The sequence below is a fragment of the Manis pentadactyla genome, chromosome 7 (genome assembly GCF_030020395.1).
Source record: "Manis pentadactyla isolate mManPen7 chromosome 7, mManPen7.hap1, whole genome shotgun sequence".
NCBI lineage: Eukaryota > Metazoa > Chordata > Mammalia > Pholidota > Manidae > Manis > Manis pentadactyla.
In genome coordinates this window covers 71,337,927-71,353,651 of record NC_080025.1, presented here as the reverse complement: position 1 = coordinate 71,353,651, position 15,725 = coordinate 71,337,927, and the positions used below count along the sequence as shown (strand labels likewise).

Genomic DNA, 15,725 nt, shown 5'->3' with positions numbered 1-15,725 from the left:
CAATAAATTGAATTACATATATGTATGATTAATAAGATAGTGATTAAAACCATGAAACTTAATAGAAAAGAGGGAATCACATGGGAGAGGAAGGAGAGTAAATAGATTATATTGTGTACAACAAGATTTTAATATAAAAATTAGCATTAGCAGTCTTGTGCCCTCTGGATTAACAAAAATAAAAACAGAAAGCTTTGTAAAACCCATGCAATGTACTAAAAAAGATCACTTAACTGATACAGCCCTCCCCAGTAAGTCAATTCCATGCTCCCGCGCAGCTCAGTGGCGGGAGGCATCACCAGCATAGTACCTTGAAGAGGTATTTGGAGATGAGCCAGCCATCTGCAACTTTGGGAAATCTCTTTAAAAAAAATAAACAACAACACACAGATATTTAAGAAACCTGCCATCAAGTTTACAACTGCAAACTGAACAGCCCAAGTAAGACGGCTGCACATAATCTTGACGCAGTAGACGTGACTTTTATCTAATAAATAAAATGAATTGAATTAAGATGAACGGGAGCTATACTAAGCACATAAATCAAGCTGGTCCCCTGCAGCCTGTTGTATTAAAGAGGCTAGTGTCTCCAAGCCTCAGAGATAAGTGAGAAGCAGTTGTTTCCTGTTTACCTTCACCTAAAGTCGTCACTCCACAAATACAATAAAGTGATGATGACAATGCAAAATGACCGAAAGCTCAACTCTTTATGCAAGCTTTAGACCTCAGAATTTGCTAGCTTTGCACCTCAGAATTTATATGAGAATGGTTAAGAAAATTATTTACTTGTTTAAACTATATGGCTTATAAAGCTTTTAAGTTTAAAATTAAATATATTTTTTTGCTGTTAACTTTTCTAAAAGTTATAAACAAATGTGCTTTGAAGAACAGTTCTCTTACTTGGCCTAGGAAGAGCCAAAGTTTGGAGGGTTTTTTTTTTCTGAATTATGATGAAGCACTTAGATATCAAGTAAAATGTCCTTCTGTTTAACAAACATTGACTAAATGCCTATTTTACGTAAATACTGTTTTATTTTCTGCAGCTTCCAATTATTGTTTAACAATCACCATCCGGAAAAGCACTATAAATTCTTGCTACGTTGTTTAGAAATTCCTAGTATAATTATACAGGAAAACTCCAAAGACAAATTTCTAAAATCACTTTCCTAACAAATGATCTTTTCTTTTCTCATAAGCAAATTCTGAAACCTCAACTAGGACACGGTCCCATACCTTTCCAAATTCTTACTCCCTTTATGAAACCAAACAGAACCAACCAACCAACCAGTGATATTTGTATGAAAAGGAAAGGAAGGAGATACATGCAGCTCATGCTATTGGTTACATCTATTTGTCCACCATTCTCTCTCTATCCATCTCCAATTGTAATATTTTAAATATTAAATTTGGAAACACATATCCAAAAGGATCTATAATTTGGTACCCTAGCTGTAGCCCGTGTCAGAAAATAAGATGCTTGCTAGAGCTACAACAAGCAAAAATGAAAATTCCTCAGCACTGAAACATAAATCAGAATAGAATGCTTTTCATTGCAAATATTAAGAATACCAATTTACTTATCTCTACCCTGAAAACAATTAGATATTTTATTTGTAGTCATTTTCATCATCAAAAAGTTATTAAAGTAAAAACAATTTCTGTGAAAATCTTAAAGGAATTTTACTTCAAAAAATGTATCAAATAAGATATATCAAGACCAGATTTATGTCATGACTTACCAATCCCTGGCATAAAGTGGGAAACAATTACTAAATCTATTATAAAAATCAATGTGTAGATTAGGGTTTCTTTTTATGCTATTAGTATGTTAGCTTTATGTCCTTATCACATGTATTATTTTTATTCTGGCTGTGAAACATCATATAAAAATTTTTGAACTTAAAACATTTTCATTTATCTGTAGGCATTAATTGCTTTAATCATGACTTCTCTCACTCTAGATCAGTTATAAACAATTAGAAGCATCCAGACCAAATGAAAACGCACTAGATTCCAAAGTATTTTAATTAAATTTTAACACCTCTCTCATTTTACAGAAGGGAAAGGACAGGCCCAGAGACAGCTTGCCTAGATCCAGCACATCTCTGTTCTCTGTAGCCTCATGCTCTGCTTCTCTACTCAAGAGACAGTATCTGACAGATGGAGGGTAGGTCAGTTGGTTTTCCTTGCTGGTTAGGAGTTCTCACCAACAGCCTCAGAAACAAGAAAGAAAAAGGGTAATAAACATGTAGTGGGACTGGGGTAAATATTTTTCATATAAAGTTTAAATTCTTAGCATAGTTGGTACCAAAAAATAAGTAAGTGAATGACAAAGCTCACATTATTTCTAAGTGGTCCAAGAAGTTGTGTTTGTAGAAAAGGCTCTCATTTGCAATTGAAATAAAACTTTTTGTTATAAAATAGAATGTTAAGAGAAAATGAAACAGCACTTTACCAGTAACTTAAAAAACACTTGAGACAAGACCAAATAAACTGAATAAACAGAAAGTGTTTTGTTCAAGACCAAGACTCATTCAAATGCACCATTATAATCATATCATATATAATTGTATTAGGGTGTTATTTGGTTAATTTCTGAAACTTCAGCCAAAAAACAATCTACTCAGAGATGGATATTGCAATAAAAGAATGCTTATTCATACTAAAGATACAGTATTTTCTGACCCAAAAAGTATATAACTATGAAAAAAAAATAACTGAGAATAAATGCAACATTATATTTTTATTAATGTGGAAACTGGCCCTGATACAGAAAAGATTACTGATTACTGCTTTAAATAAATGAATTTGCCTTGGGGATAAGATAATATAATTCTAATTCATAAATATGATATTTATTCTTTCATTTTTTTCATGTTAGTTCTTGCTCCAACTTTAGCTTTCTATTCATTTCAATTTCTTTGATGACTGAGCTACATTTTCATAGTTATAATTTGACAAATGTTAACTATATACAAGGTAACATTTTGCCTTTACTATTATTTATTCTATTTTTCTCTCTTTCAGTGTGTATATATATATTTTCCTACTAAAGTTACACGTAGATGACTTTATATTTAAATGGACTCTAAAAAAAACCCCAGACGTATTGATCTGTAAATTGGTTGCCATTTGTAAGGCAAATAACAAAACTGACTCTAAATGATCAGATAATAATTCAGAATTTTTACAAGTTTTCTTTTTAAGTTGGCAACACCACATAGAATACAAGAATAGATAAGACTCTGTCACTGATAATATTAAATGCAAGTTCTTATTTGAAATTTTGATGCTTCAACCATGTATTTACATATAAGAGAAAAATCATTCAGTGAGGCAATATGTACTATTACAATATGCACTGCAATTCAGCTAAAAATGAAACAATATTATCTTCTTTTCCATGTGATCATTTTTTATTTCTTAAGGTTCTGAAATTAACATGTACTATTACATATGACATCTTAAACTTTTAAAAGACTGCTTTAAAATGCTATTTATGAGTAGATGGTATGTACATTAGAAACAACAGTATTAATTGATTCAACAGTTTTTAAAAGCTGAGTACCAAAAATGTGCAAATGGTCTACATTTTAAAAATCATAGTGACTGAAAGGAAAGATGTGTAGGAACAATGTTAACAAAATAAAAATATCAAATTATGAATGAGCAACTCCTTGAAATAAGAAAATCAGAAAAATACAGGAATTGAAATTATTATGATGCCCTCTTTTTAAGTTGGCAATTATTAACTAGAATTTAAACTAAAAATGAACTATCATTTCCCTGTTCTATAAAATTAGAAATATTTACTTACTTTAAATGAGCAAATTTAAGCATTAGATGTGATCAAAATTGTTGAATTTATGTAAAAAAATTTAACAATATCAACTTTCCATTACTGAAAATAAACAAATTATGATGATAATCACAAGTACTCTAAGTTGCTCTATGCTAATTTGCAAAAATCAGAAGGTCAAGCTGGACATGTGCCATTATTTTTCTGGCAGAAAACCGAAGGACTACAAATAATGGAAAACACAAGCATTGTCTCTATCAGAGACTATCAAGTTCTGCTAAATCCAGTAATTTGGGTTACCTAGTAAAATCATCAATTTCTTTAACTCACTCATATACTAAAAAAAGACATTCAAGAATATCTTAGGCAAAAATTTTATCAATAGTAGATACTATTTAAGTCTTTTCATATTTTGTTCTATGCAATACTCTCCCTCAGAAGCCAATCTAAATTTAGAATCCTTTAATTTGAAGGGGTTTTGAAAGTGAAGTTTTTGTAAAATAAACTCAAAAAATTATTCAAAAATAACAGTTCAAAACCATTAATAAATCTCTCATTCTGTAAATTAGTAAATAAATTTGGGTGTTAAAATAACTCCTTGAAAATTCTGGTTTGGTTGTAAACCATAAAGATCATTTTGTCCTTGTTGCCTAATAAGTACAAATACTTGAGACATTTTTCTTGCTCTTCACCCAGAAATGCCCACAGCAAATACAGTAATTAAGAGTATTACAATGATATAACTCCAAACAGAAGGAAGCAACCAAGTATGTGGGGATTGTGTGTTTTAGAATTTCAGACATGCAAAACTATATAAAACATAAAAACTAAGACATAAATTATTTTAGATGTTTCAAAACAGAGATAAACTCTCAAATGAAAAATGATAAGTATAAAATGAAATAACAAACTACCAATACTAATCACCTAAGAAGACAACTATCAAGGGGTAAAGAAGGTCATTATTGATCAAAATGAGCTATATAAAACTAATTCTACATGTTGTAAATAGTTCCTTCTATTCTAGGGTAATTAAGAAAACTCATTTCACAAAATAGGCAAAGGTCATAATCAGAAAATTGGAGAAAATTAATTAACATGAAAATACATTCAGCTCATTTGCAAACTAGTACAAATTAAAATTATTATATATATTTCATATTAATAGAAGGTAGAGATGTTTTCCCCTATCAAATCAACAATTTAAAATAATAATAGTACAGGGAGGATATGAGAAAAATAATTACAAAAATTATTATTCATATAACCTTTCTGGTAGACAACATAGCAACATATATTAACATAATAGTGCATACATCAAAATGTGTATACTTTCATATCAGTAATTACAATCTAAGAATTATTAGCTATTATTAATAGGAAATAGTTTTAAAGAGATTAGAAAACATGAAGATCAGTGTTCAGTGATATATAACAATATCTTTAAGAAGAGGAAAACTTGAGAAATACTAAATAAGAAATTAATTATGATTCATTCATACAATGGGATATTATGTACTTGTTAAAAGTGAAATGGTAGAGAACATATATATGTTCAAAAACTTGTACATGAATGTTCACAGCAGCATTATTTATAAATAAGAGAAAAAAAGTAGAAATCATCTAAATATCCATAAAATGATTAGTGGATACACAAAATATGGTATACCCATTTCATGGAATATTATTCAGCCTTAAAAGGAAATGAAATACTGATACTACGATATGCTGCAATATGGATGAATCCTAAAAACATGATGCTAAGAAGCCAAACATAGAAGGCCACTTATTTTATAATTTCATTAACATGAAATGTCCAGAATAAGTAAATCTATAAGAAACAAAAGTAAATTAGCGGCTGTCACATAGGTGAAAAAAGAAGTGACTACTAAATGGGTATAGAATTTCTTTTTAAGGTGACAAAAGTGTTCTGGAACTAGATAGTAGTGATATTTGCACAACATAAATATACTAAAAAACAATTTTACACATAAAAATGGTTAAAAAAGTGAATTTGATCTTATGTGAATTTAGTCTCAAGTTTTAAAATACTAAAAAAAAAAATTGAATAGAAAATATAGCATGGCCATGAAAAGATGTCTACAATATACTAAAGACATATAGATCATAACAGAGAAAATATAATATATACATATATGCATATACATATATAATATGTGTGACTGTGTGACTGATAGATATACAAAGTTGAAATGCATATACATACACAATATATGTGATAGATATACAAAGTTGCCAGCAGCAATTACATTTGGGATTTCTGGAAGTTTTTACTAATAATGTCTACTTTTATATTTGAAACTCCTGTTGCTTTTGTAAGAGTAGGGGAAGACACAAGGTAAAAAATGATTGGTGGCCTAAGAGGACAAAAGTAAATACACAGGAAGAAGTTAAAGGAATAATGATAGAGCTTTTTTGTTTTCTTTCTTTCCTCCCCACCCCCCTTTTTTTTTAAACATAGTAGACCATTAACAGGAATGCAAACAAAGTCAAGTAGTCTATATGACTGTTACAGGGTAAAATCTTAAAGAGACATTTTAGAAAGCATCAGAAAAATGATGACATCTACAAGCTTAAGAGTAAATAAAGTATAGAATTACAACTTTAATTGAAAAAGATACATAAAGAACATGGAAATTTGAGTGATACTTAAATTTTCCTAGTTACTAATCTTTTTCACCATACTACCTTTAGAGACTAAGACTTTCTGTTTTTAGAATTTACAGTTACTTATTTACTACCAAACCTTAAATTTAGTATATTATATAGATATTAATTTCATTCCCTATGCAATTTAAGACACTGAACCAAATTTACGATGGACTATATAACCCTGTATGTTTAAAGAATTATTTGAATATTATGATTTTCTGAGATGCAAAATCTGCTGAAGCTTTCCTAAAGTTCAAGTACACAACTTAAAAGGATGTTTCTGAGAGTGGCCTTGTCCATTGTCTAAAAATCAAACTCTGGTAACCTTCAGGGCTACTTTCTTATCTCCTGAATCATGTTTTGGCTCAAGTATATGGGTTTTTATTGAATGAGTTGTGTTCATATGTTACTACAGAAACAATTTCAGTCTCATTTTGTGTGCAAACCAAGACTCAAAAGTTGGAAAACCTTCAAAAATGAACAAAGAAAATTCAAAAGCCAAATGGACAGGTTTATCTTATCCATTGTTTCTAACAGTGTTTATACTGTGCTTCAAAAGGTGGCCTCATGGGGAGGTAACTATTTACCATCTAAGTCAGGAAGAGCTTTGAGGTTCAAGCCAGTATTCCTGAGCAATGCTTAGGTATCATAACAGTTCAAATGAATTTTGGAGAAATTCTCAAATGTCAATTCACATCATTCCAATTTGTTCTAAGAGTCTAAATCCAGACGTTATTAGGAAAAAACCCCAGAGATAATCACTTCTGTATCAAGGATTCTATTTTCCAACAAATATTCACTGAATGCCTACTAGAGTGCCTGCCATATCCCAGACACTGCTCAAGAGATGTGGGATGTATCAGAGAACAAAACAAAGATCTTTGCCCTCGTGAACCTTACATTTTAGTGAAGGTAAAGAAAGGCAATAAATAATAACCATAGTAAGTAAATCATATAATATGTTAGAAAATAATGTAAGAAAAGAACACAAAAAAGAGGTCAAGCGTGTTGGGGATGAAAGGAGAGGAGATGAACTATAATTTTTAAATGGTGGAAGGGTTGACGCCTCAATGAGCACTTTTTAAGCAGATGGGGGAATGAACCATTCAAGTGTCTAGGAAAAGCATTTTCTGTACAGAGGGAACAGCCAGTACAATAGCTCAATAGTGCACTATGGCAGGAACGTGACTGGTACAGTCAAGAAAAATCAAAAGACCAAAGAGGGTAGAGTACAACAATTTAAAAACAAGGAAAGGATTCAATCTAGGTAGGTATAACTGGAAAACAGTGTTCAGAAACAAGGCAAACTCTGAATTGACTCAGCAAGCCCAAGGTTAGTAAGAATAATTAAATTAATAGGAAACTTGTAGTCTCATTATACTTCATATTTTTTCTTTAATAAGTGGTTTATTACTGATAGTCTGTAGTCCTCTCTGATAGAAGCTTTTTCATTTTAATTAGTTATTTTCCATATAACATTTATTAAATTCACTACTGTATTACACCCCCATATTAGCTGAAGTTTTACAAGATTGTTTTTGACCACTTTACTACTAAATTTCACATTTTTCTTAAACTGTCTGGTCTACTAGTCCATAACCAAAGTTTCAGATGACATGTTAAAGAATTAAAACTTAATTTTTCATTTGAGGTACTTATATGCCTCTTTCCTCGTATACATCCTTTCCTAAAATGTGCAAGCAGAACAGATTACTCTCTTGTGCTACTTCATGCTTGTTAATACTTTCATTATAACTCAGTGACATTACTATACATAATTATTTGTCAATGTAGTCTCTTCCTGCCCTCAAAGACTGAGTTTTGTGTGAAAGCATGCTTTGTTAATCTTTTTATATTAAGGCCCCAGCAAAAGCCTAGGATGGATTACTACATAAGAGAATGAATGGGATAGAGAGAATAGGGTTATTTTATGTATGGAAAAGATTAGGAGAAAAAAGGAAAAGTGGAAAACGAAAAAAGAGGAAGGTTTATGTGAAGTATCAAATTTAAGGCATCCACTGCAGAAAAATAGGGAATTCATACCAGGATTTATTTCCAAGCAGAAGAAAAGTAAGTCACATCTAGCCAAGATAAGTGTGGAAGGGTGATGGTAAAGGAATGTTCCTTTGAGCTTCTATTTCCTATGCTCTATGACAAACTACTCAACTTCCTAAAGTAATTGAGGATTCAGTAGTGGGAATTTTAAGTATTATAATGAAAAACTGGGGTACTTTCTATTTTATATATTTTAATGGGAAACAATTTGGAGGAGTTAAAAAAAAATATATATATATATTTTTATTAAGTTTTCATTGACATACACTCTTATGAAGGCTACATATGAAAAAACAATGTGGTTACTACTTTCACCCATATTATCAAGTCCTCTCTCCCAAACCCAATTGAAGTCACTGTCCATCAGTGTAGTAAGATGCCAGAGTCACTACTTGTCTTCTCTCTGCTACACTGTCTCCCCGGTGACCCCTACACATAATGTGTACTAATCATAATACTCCTCAATCCCCTTCCCTCCCCCACCTCCACCACCCTCCCCAAGCCCTCTCCTTTGGTAACCGCAAGTCCCTTCTTGGGATCTGTGAGTCTGTTGCTGTTTTGTTCTTTCAGTTTTCCTTTGTCATTATACTCCACAAATGAGGGAAATCATTTGGTACTTGTCTTTCTCTACCTGGCTTATTTCACTGAGCATAACACCTTCTACCTCCATCCATTTTGTTCCAAATGGTAGGATTTGTTTTCTTCTTACAGCTGAATAGTATTGCATTGTGCACATGTATCACCTCTTCTTTATCCATTCATCTTCTGATGGACACTTAGGTTGTTTCCAATTCTTGGCTATTGTAAATAACACTGCAATAACCATAGGGATGCATATGTCTTTTTGAATCCCAGAATTTGTTTTCTTTGGGTAAATTCCTAGAGGTGGAATTCCCGGGTCAAATGGTATTTCTATTTTTAGTTTTTTGAAGAACCTCCATATTGCTTTCCACAATGGTCGAATTAATTTACATTCCTACCAGCAGTGTGGGAGGGTTCCACTTTCTCTGCATCCACGCCAGCATGTTGTTCCTAGTCTTTTGGTTGTTGGCCACCCTAACTGGTGTGAGGTGGTATCTCATTGTGGTTTTAATTTGCATTTCCCTGATAGAGATGTGGAGCATCTTTTCATGTGCCTGTTGGCCATCTGAATTTCTTCTTTGGAGAACTGTCTGTTCATATCCTCCATCCATTTTTTAATTGGGTTATTTGCTTTTTGGGTGTTGAGGTGTGTGAGTTCTTTATATATTTGGATGTTAACCCCTTGTCGGATATGTTGTTTACAAATATATATTATCCCATACTGTAGCATGCCTTTTTGTTCTGCTGATGGTGTCCTTTGCTGTACAAAAACTTTTTAGTGTGATGTAGTCCCATTTGTTCATTTTTGCTTTTCTTTCCCTCCTCACATTTCCTGAGGAGATGCATTCAGGAAAAAGTTGCTTATATTTATATTTAAGAGATTTTTGACTATGTCTGCTTCTAAGACTATGGTTTCATGACATGCATTCAGGTCTTTGATCCATTTTGAGTTCACTTTTGTGTATGGGGTTAGATAATATCCAGTTTCATTCTCTTACATGTAGCTGTCCAGGTTTGCCAATACCAGTTATTGAAGAGGCTGTCACTTCCCATTGTATATACATGACTCCTTTATCATATATTGTCCATATATGCTTGGCTTAATATCTGGACTCTCTACTCTGTTCCACTGGTCTATGGGTCTGTTCTTGTGCCAGTACCAAATTGTCTTGTAGTAGACCTAGAAGTCAGGAAACATAATCCCTCAAGCTTTATTCTTCCTTCTCTGGATTGCTTTGGCTATTCAGGGTCTTTGGTGGTTTCATATGAAGTTTAGAACTATTTAGTCTAGTTCATTGAAGAATGCTGCTGGTATTTTGATAGGGATTGCATTGAATTTGTAGATTGCTTTAGGCAGAATGGCCAATTTGAGAATATTAATTTTTCCTACCCATGAGTATGAGATGTATTCCATTTATTAGTATCTTTTAAAATTCTTCTCATGAGTGTCTTGTAGTTCACAGGGTATAGGTCTTTCACTTCCTTGTTTAGATTTATTTCTAGGTATTTTATTCTTTTTTGATGCAATTGTTAATGGAATTGTTTTCCTGATTTCTCTTTCTGCTAATTCATTGTTAGAGTATAGGAATGCAACAGATTTCTGTGTATTAATTTTGTATCCTGCAACTTTGCTGAATTCAGATACTAGGTCTAGCAGTTTTGGAGTGGATTCTTCAGGGTTTTTTTATGTACAAAATCATGACATCTGCAAACAGTGACAATTTTAACTTCTTCCTTACCAATCTGAATGCCTTTTATTTCTTTGTGTTGTTTGATTGCTTTGGCTAGGACTTCCAAAACTATGTTGAATAAAACTAGGGAGAGGGGACATCCTTGTCTTCTTCCTGATATTAATGGAAAACCTTTCAGCTTCTCGCTGTTGAGTATGATGTTGGCTGAGGTTTGTCATATATGGCCTTTATTATGTGGAGGTATTTGCCCTCTATACCCATTTTGTTGAGAGTTTTTATCATGAATGGATGTTGAATTTTGTCAAATGCTTTTTCAGCATCTATGGAGATGATCGTGTGGTTTTTATTCTTTTTGTTGATGTGGTGGATGATGCTGATGGATTTTCATACTGTACCATCCTTGAATCCCTGGAATAAATTACACTTGATCATGATGTATTTTTGAATTTGGCTGCTAATATTTTGTTGAATAGTTTTGCATATATGTTCATCAGGGATATTGGTCTGTAATTTTCTTTTTTTGTGGTGCCTTTGCCTGGTTTTGGTATTAGAGTGATGCTGGCCTCATAGAGTCAGTTTGGAAGTATTCCCTCCTCTTCTACTTTTTGGAAAACTTTAAGGAGGATGGGTATTAGGTGTTCACTAAATGTTTGATAAAATTCAGTGGTGAAGCCATCTGGTCCAGGAGTTTTGTTCTTATGTAATTTTTTGATTACTAATTCAATTTCATTCCTGGTAATTGATCTGTTCAGATTTTCTCCTTCCTGGTTCAGCCTTGGAAGGTTGTATTTTTCTAGAAAGTTGTCCATTTATTGTAGGTTGTCCACTTTGTTGGCATATAATTTTTCATAGTATTCTCTCTAATTCTTTGTATTTCTGTGGTGTCCCTAGTGATTTTTCCTTTCTCATTTCTGATTCTGTTTATGTATGTAGACTCTCTTTTTTTCTTGATAAGTCTGGCTAGGGGTTTATCTATTTTGTTTATTTTTGAAGAACCTGCTCCTGATTTCATTGATTCTTTCTAATGTTTTATTCTTCTTGGTTTTATTTATTTCTGTTCTAATCTTTATTATGTCTCTCCTTCTACTGACTTTGGGCCTCATTTGTTTTTCTTTTTCTAGTTCCATTTATTTGAGTTTATTAGATTGTTCATGTGGGGTTGTTCTTCTTTCCTGAGGTAGGCCTGTATTGCAATATATTTCCCTCTTAGCACGGCCTTCACTGTGTCCCATAGATTTTGTGGTGTTGAGTTATTTTTGTGATTTGTCTCCAAATATTGCTTGATCTCTGTTTTTATTTGGTCATTGATCCATTGATACTTAGGGGGATGTTGGTAAGCCTCCATGTGTGTGTGGGCTTTTTCATTTTTTTTGCGTAATTTATTTCTATTTCATACATACCTTTGTGGTTTAAGAAGCTGGTTGGTACAATTTCAATCCTTCTGAATTTACTGAGGCTCTTTTTGTGGCCTAGTATATGATGTATTCTTGAAAATGCACCATGTGCACTTGAGAAGAATGTGTATCCTGCTGCTTTTGGGTGTAGAATTCTGTAGATGTGTTAGGTCCATCTGTTCTAATGTGTTGTTCAGTGCCTCTCTCTCCTTACTTATTTTCTGTCTCGTTGATCTGTCCTTTGGAGTAAGTAGTGTGTTAAAGTCCCCTAAAATGAATGCATTGCTTTCTAATTCCCCCTTTAATTCTGTTACTATTTGTTTCACATATATAGGTGCTCCTGTGTTGGGTGCATAGTGCATAGATATTTATAATGGTTATATCCTCTTGTTGGATTGACCCCTTTATCATTACATAATGTCCTTCTTTGTCTGTTATTTTCTTTGTTTTGAAGTCTATTTTGTCTGAAACAAGTACTGCAACTCCTGCTTTTTTCTTCCTATTAGTTGCATGAAATATCTTTTTTCCATTCCTTCACTTTTAGTCTGTGTATGTCTTTGGTTTCAAAGTGAGTCTCTTTTAGGCAGCATATAGTGACTCTGTGTCTTCTGATTGGTGCATTCAGACCATTTACATTTAGGGTGATTATTGATAGGTATGTACTTATTGCCATTGCAGGCTTTAGATTCGAGGTTACCAAAGGTTCAAGGACAACTTCCTTACAATCTAAGAGTCTAACTTAGCTCACTTAGTATGTTATTGCAAACACAATCTAAAGGATCTTCTATTTTTTTCTCCTTTTTCTTCCTCTTCCATTCTTTATGTATTAGGTATCATATTTTGTACTCATTGTCTATCCCTTGATTGACTTTTGGGGTAGTTGATTTGATTTCATATCTGCTTAGTAATTAATTGGTCTTTCTTTACCATGGCTTTATTTCCTCTGGTGTCAGCTGTTCAGCCTTAGGAACACTTCCATCTATAGCAGTCCCTCCAAAATACACTATAGAGATGGTTTGTGGGAGGTAAATTCTCTCAGCTTTTGCTTATCTGGAAGTTGTTTAATCCCTCCTTCAAATTCAAATCATAATCTTGCCCAGTAGTGTATTCTTGGTTTGAGGCTCTTCTGCTTCACTGCATTAAATATATCATGCCACTCCCTTCTGTCCTGTAAGGTTTCCGCTGAGAAGTCTGATGATAGCCTGATGGATTTTCCTTTGAATGTGATCTTTTTTCTCTCTCTAGCTACTTCTAATACTCTGTCCTTACCCTTGATCTTAACAATTTTAATTATTATATGTCTTGCTGTTGTCCTCCTTGAGTCCCTTGTGTTGTGAGATCTGTGCCCCTCCATGGCCTGAGAGAGATCTCACAGATTGTAAAAATATATTCTTATAGTAAATTTATTATTGGTATATAGTTCTATGATTTTTGAAAAATTCAAGGAATCGTGTAACTGTGATCATAAGATACATAACAGTTCCAACATTCCAAAAAAAACTACTTTATGCTGACCCTGTGTAATCAACTGTCCATCCTCTAACCCCTGACAGCAACTGAACCTATCCTCTGGCACTACAGTTCGGTCTTTTCTACAATGTCATATAAATGGAATCATACAATATCTAACCTTTAGGGTCTCACTTCTTTCCCTTAGCATGATCCATCTGAGATTAATCCATGTTTTGTGTAGTAACAGATTTTTTTCCTTTATTGCTGAGTTTGTCCACTGTAGGCATACATAATAGTTGGCTTATCCATTTTTCACATGAAGGACACTGGATTTTTTTCAGTTTTTGATGATTATGAGTAAAATTCTTACAAACAGGTATTTCTGTAAAGGTAAGTTTTCATTTCTGAATAAAGAAGTGAGATTGCTGGAAAGCCATTTTGCATTTCCATCAGTAACATGTGAAAGTTCCTATTTCCTTACATCCATACCAGAACTTAGTACAGGTGTGTACTAGCACCCAATTATGGTTTTAACTGCATTTCCTGAGTGACTAGTTGTCTTGAGTATCTTTTTGTGTGCTTACTTGCCATTTGTGTATTTTCTTTGGTGAAGAATCTGTTCAAATATTTTGCCCATATTTAAGTTGGGTTGGTTGTTTTCATACTATGACGTTTTTATAGTTTTTATATTCTGAATTCAAGCCCCTTCTCCTGTCACTTTGGGAACTACAACTATTATTCCCCAACCCATGGCTTCTCTTATTCTCTTAACAGTGTTGTTTGAGGACAAGCTTTTAATCCTGATCAGGTCTACTTTGTTAATTTTTGCATTTATTGCACTGAAAATCTGTTTGCCTAGTTGAACATAAAGATGTTCTGTATTTTAAAGAATTTTATAATTTTGAATTAGCTGTATATAGTGTAAGGGAGGAGTCAAAGTTCATTTTTTGGATATCTGTATCCATTGTTCCAGTATTATTTGTTAGAAAAGATTATCATTTCACCAGCGAATTGTCTTTTCATCCTTGCCAAAAATCAATCAAGCATATTTGTTTGTGTCCATTTCTGGACTCTCTCTTCTACTCCATTAATCTCTTTCTCTGTACAGAAGCTTCCATGAATAAGACAGTGTTTTAAACAATTATTGTACCTTGACAGGTGTTGCAACAGATAGTTTAAGTACCCAACTTTGATCTTCCTTTGTGAAACTGTTTTGTCTATTCTACTTATTTTGTCTAGTCATATATTGAGTCAACTTCATTCCTACTAAAAAGACTGCTAAGACTCTGATTGAAATTGCATTGAATCTATTGACCAGTATGGTCAGAACCAACATTATCATAATGCTGAGTTTTAGAAGAATTATTTCATTGAAGATGTCAGTAGTACTATAAAGTTGAGTAAGTAGATGCTTACTACAGATGAAATGTTTGTGTAGCCCCAGTGTTGCCACCCAATCCCCAACATGATAGTATTTTGAGGTGGGAAGTTAAGGAGATGATTAGGTCATGAGCCCTCATGAATGGGATTAGGTCCCTTATTAAAGAGACCCCAGAAAGCTCCCTCACTCCTTCCACCCTGTGAAGACACAGTGAAAAGATGGTAGTCTATGAACCAAGAAGCAGGCCCCACCAGACACTGAATCTGCTGGCACCTTGATCTTGCATTTCCTAGTCTCCAGAACTATGAGAAATAAATTTCTGTTGTTTGTAAAGCACCCAATCTATGGTTTTCTGTTATAGCACACCAAATGGATGCAGACAATATCCTTTAAGGAAGTTCTCTTCTAATATCTAGTTTGCAGAAATGTGTTATTATGAATGGATGATGAATCTTGTCAAAACAGTTTATTTCTGGGCTTTCTATATTCTGTTCCATTGATCTGTCTGTATTTGTGCCAATAACATACTATTTTAATTAATATGGTTTTGTAAACAGTCTGAAAAACCATCTTTATTCTTCTTCCTCAAGATTTGTTAGGTTATTTAGGATATTTTGTGGTTTCATACAAATTTTAAGATTGCTCTGTTTCTGTGAAAAATGTCACTGGAATTTTGACAGGTATTACAGTGACCTATA

General features: G+C 33.0%; 2 protein-coding genes across 6 annotated transcripts in view; one reads left to right on the top strand and one right to left on the bottom strand.

Moving 5' to 3' along the window:
* ABCB1 (ATP binding cassette subfamily B member 1) overlaps positions 1-15,725 on the top strand; it is a 223,087-nt gene that overhangs the window by 23,173 nt on the left and 184,189 nt on the right. The gene's annotated exons all lie outside the window — the stretch shown is intronic.
* The window catches only part of RUNDC3B (RUN domain containing 3B), a 158,341-nt gene that overhangs the window by 114,025 nt on the left and 28,591 nt on the right, over positions 1-15,725 (bottom strand). For 2 of the 5 annotated variants that reach the window (XM_036911846.2, XM_036911848.2), the window contains exon 3: positions 311-361. The exons of 2 other annotated variants lie outside the window; for them this stretch is intronic. In XM_036911846.2, the coding sequence (XP_036767741.2) occupies positions 311-361 (51 nt within the window). Of the gene's footprint in view, positions 1-234; positions 362-15,725 lie in introns of those variants that run through there. One more of the 5 variants, XM_057504471.1, reaches the window with a different exon arrangement.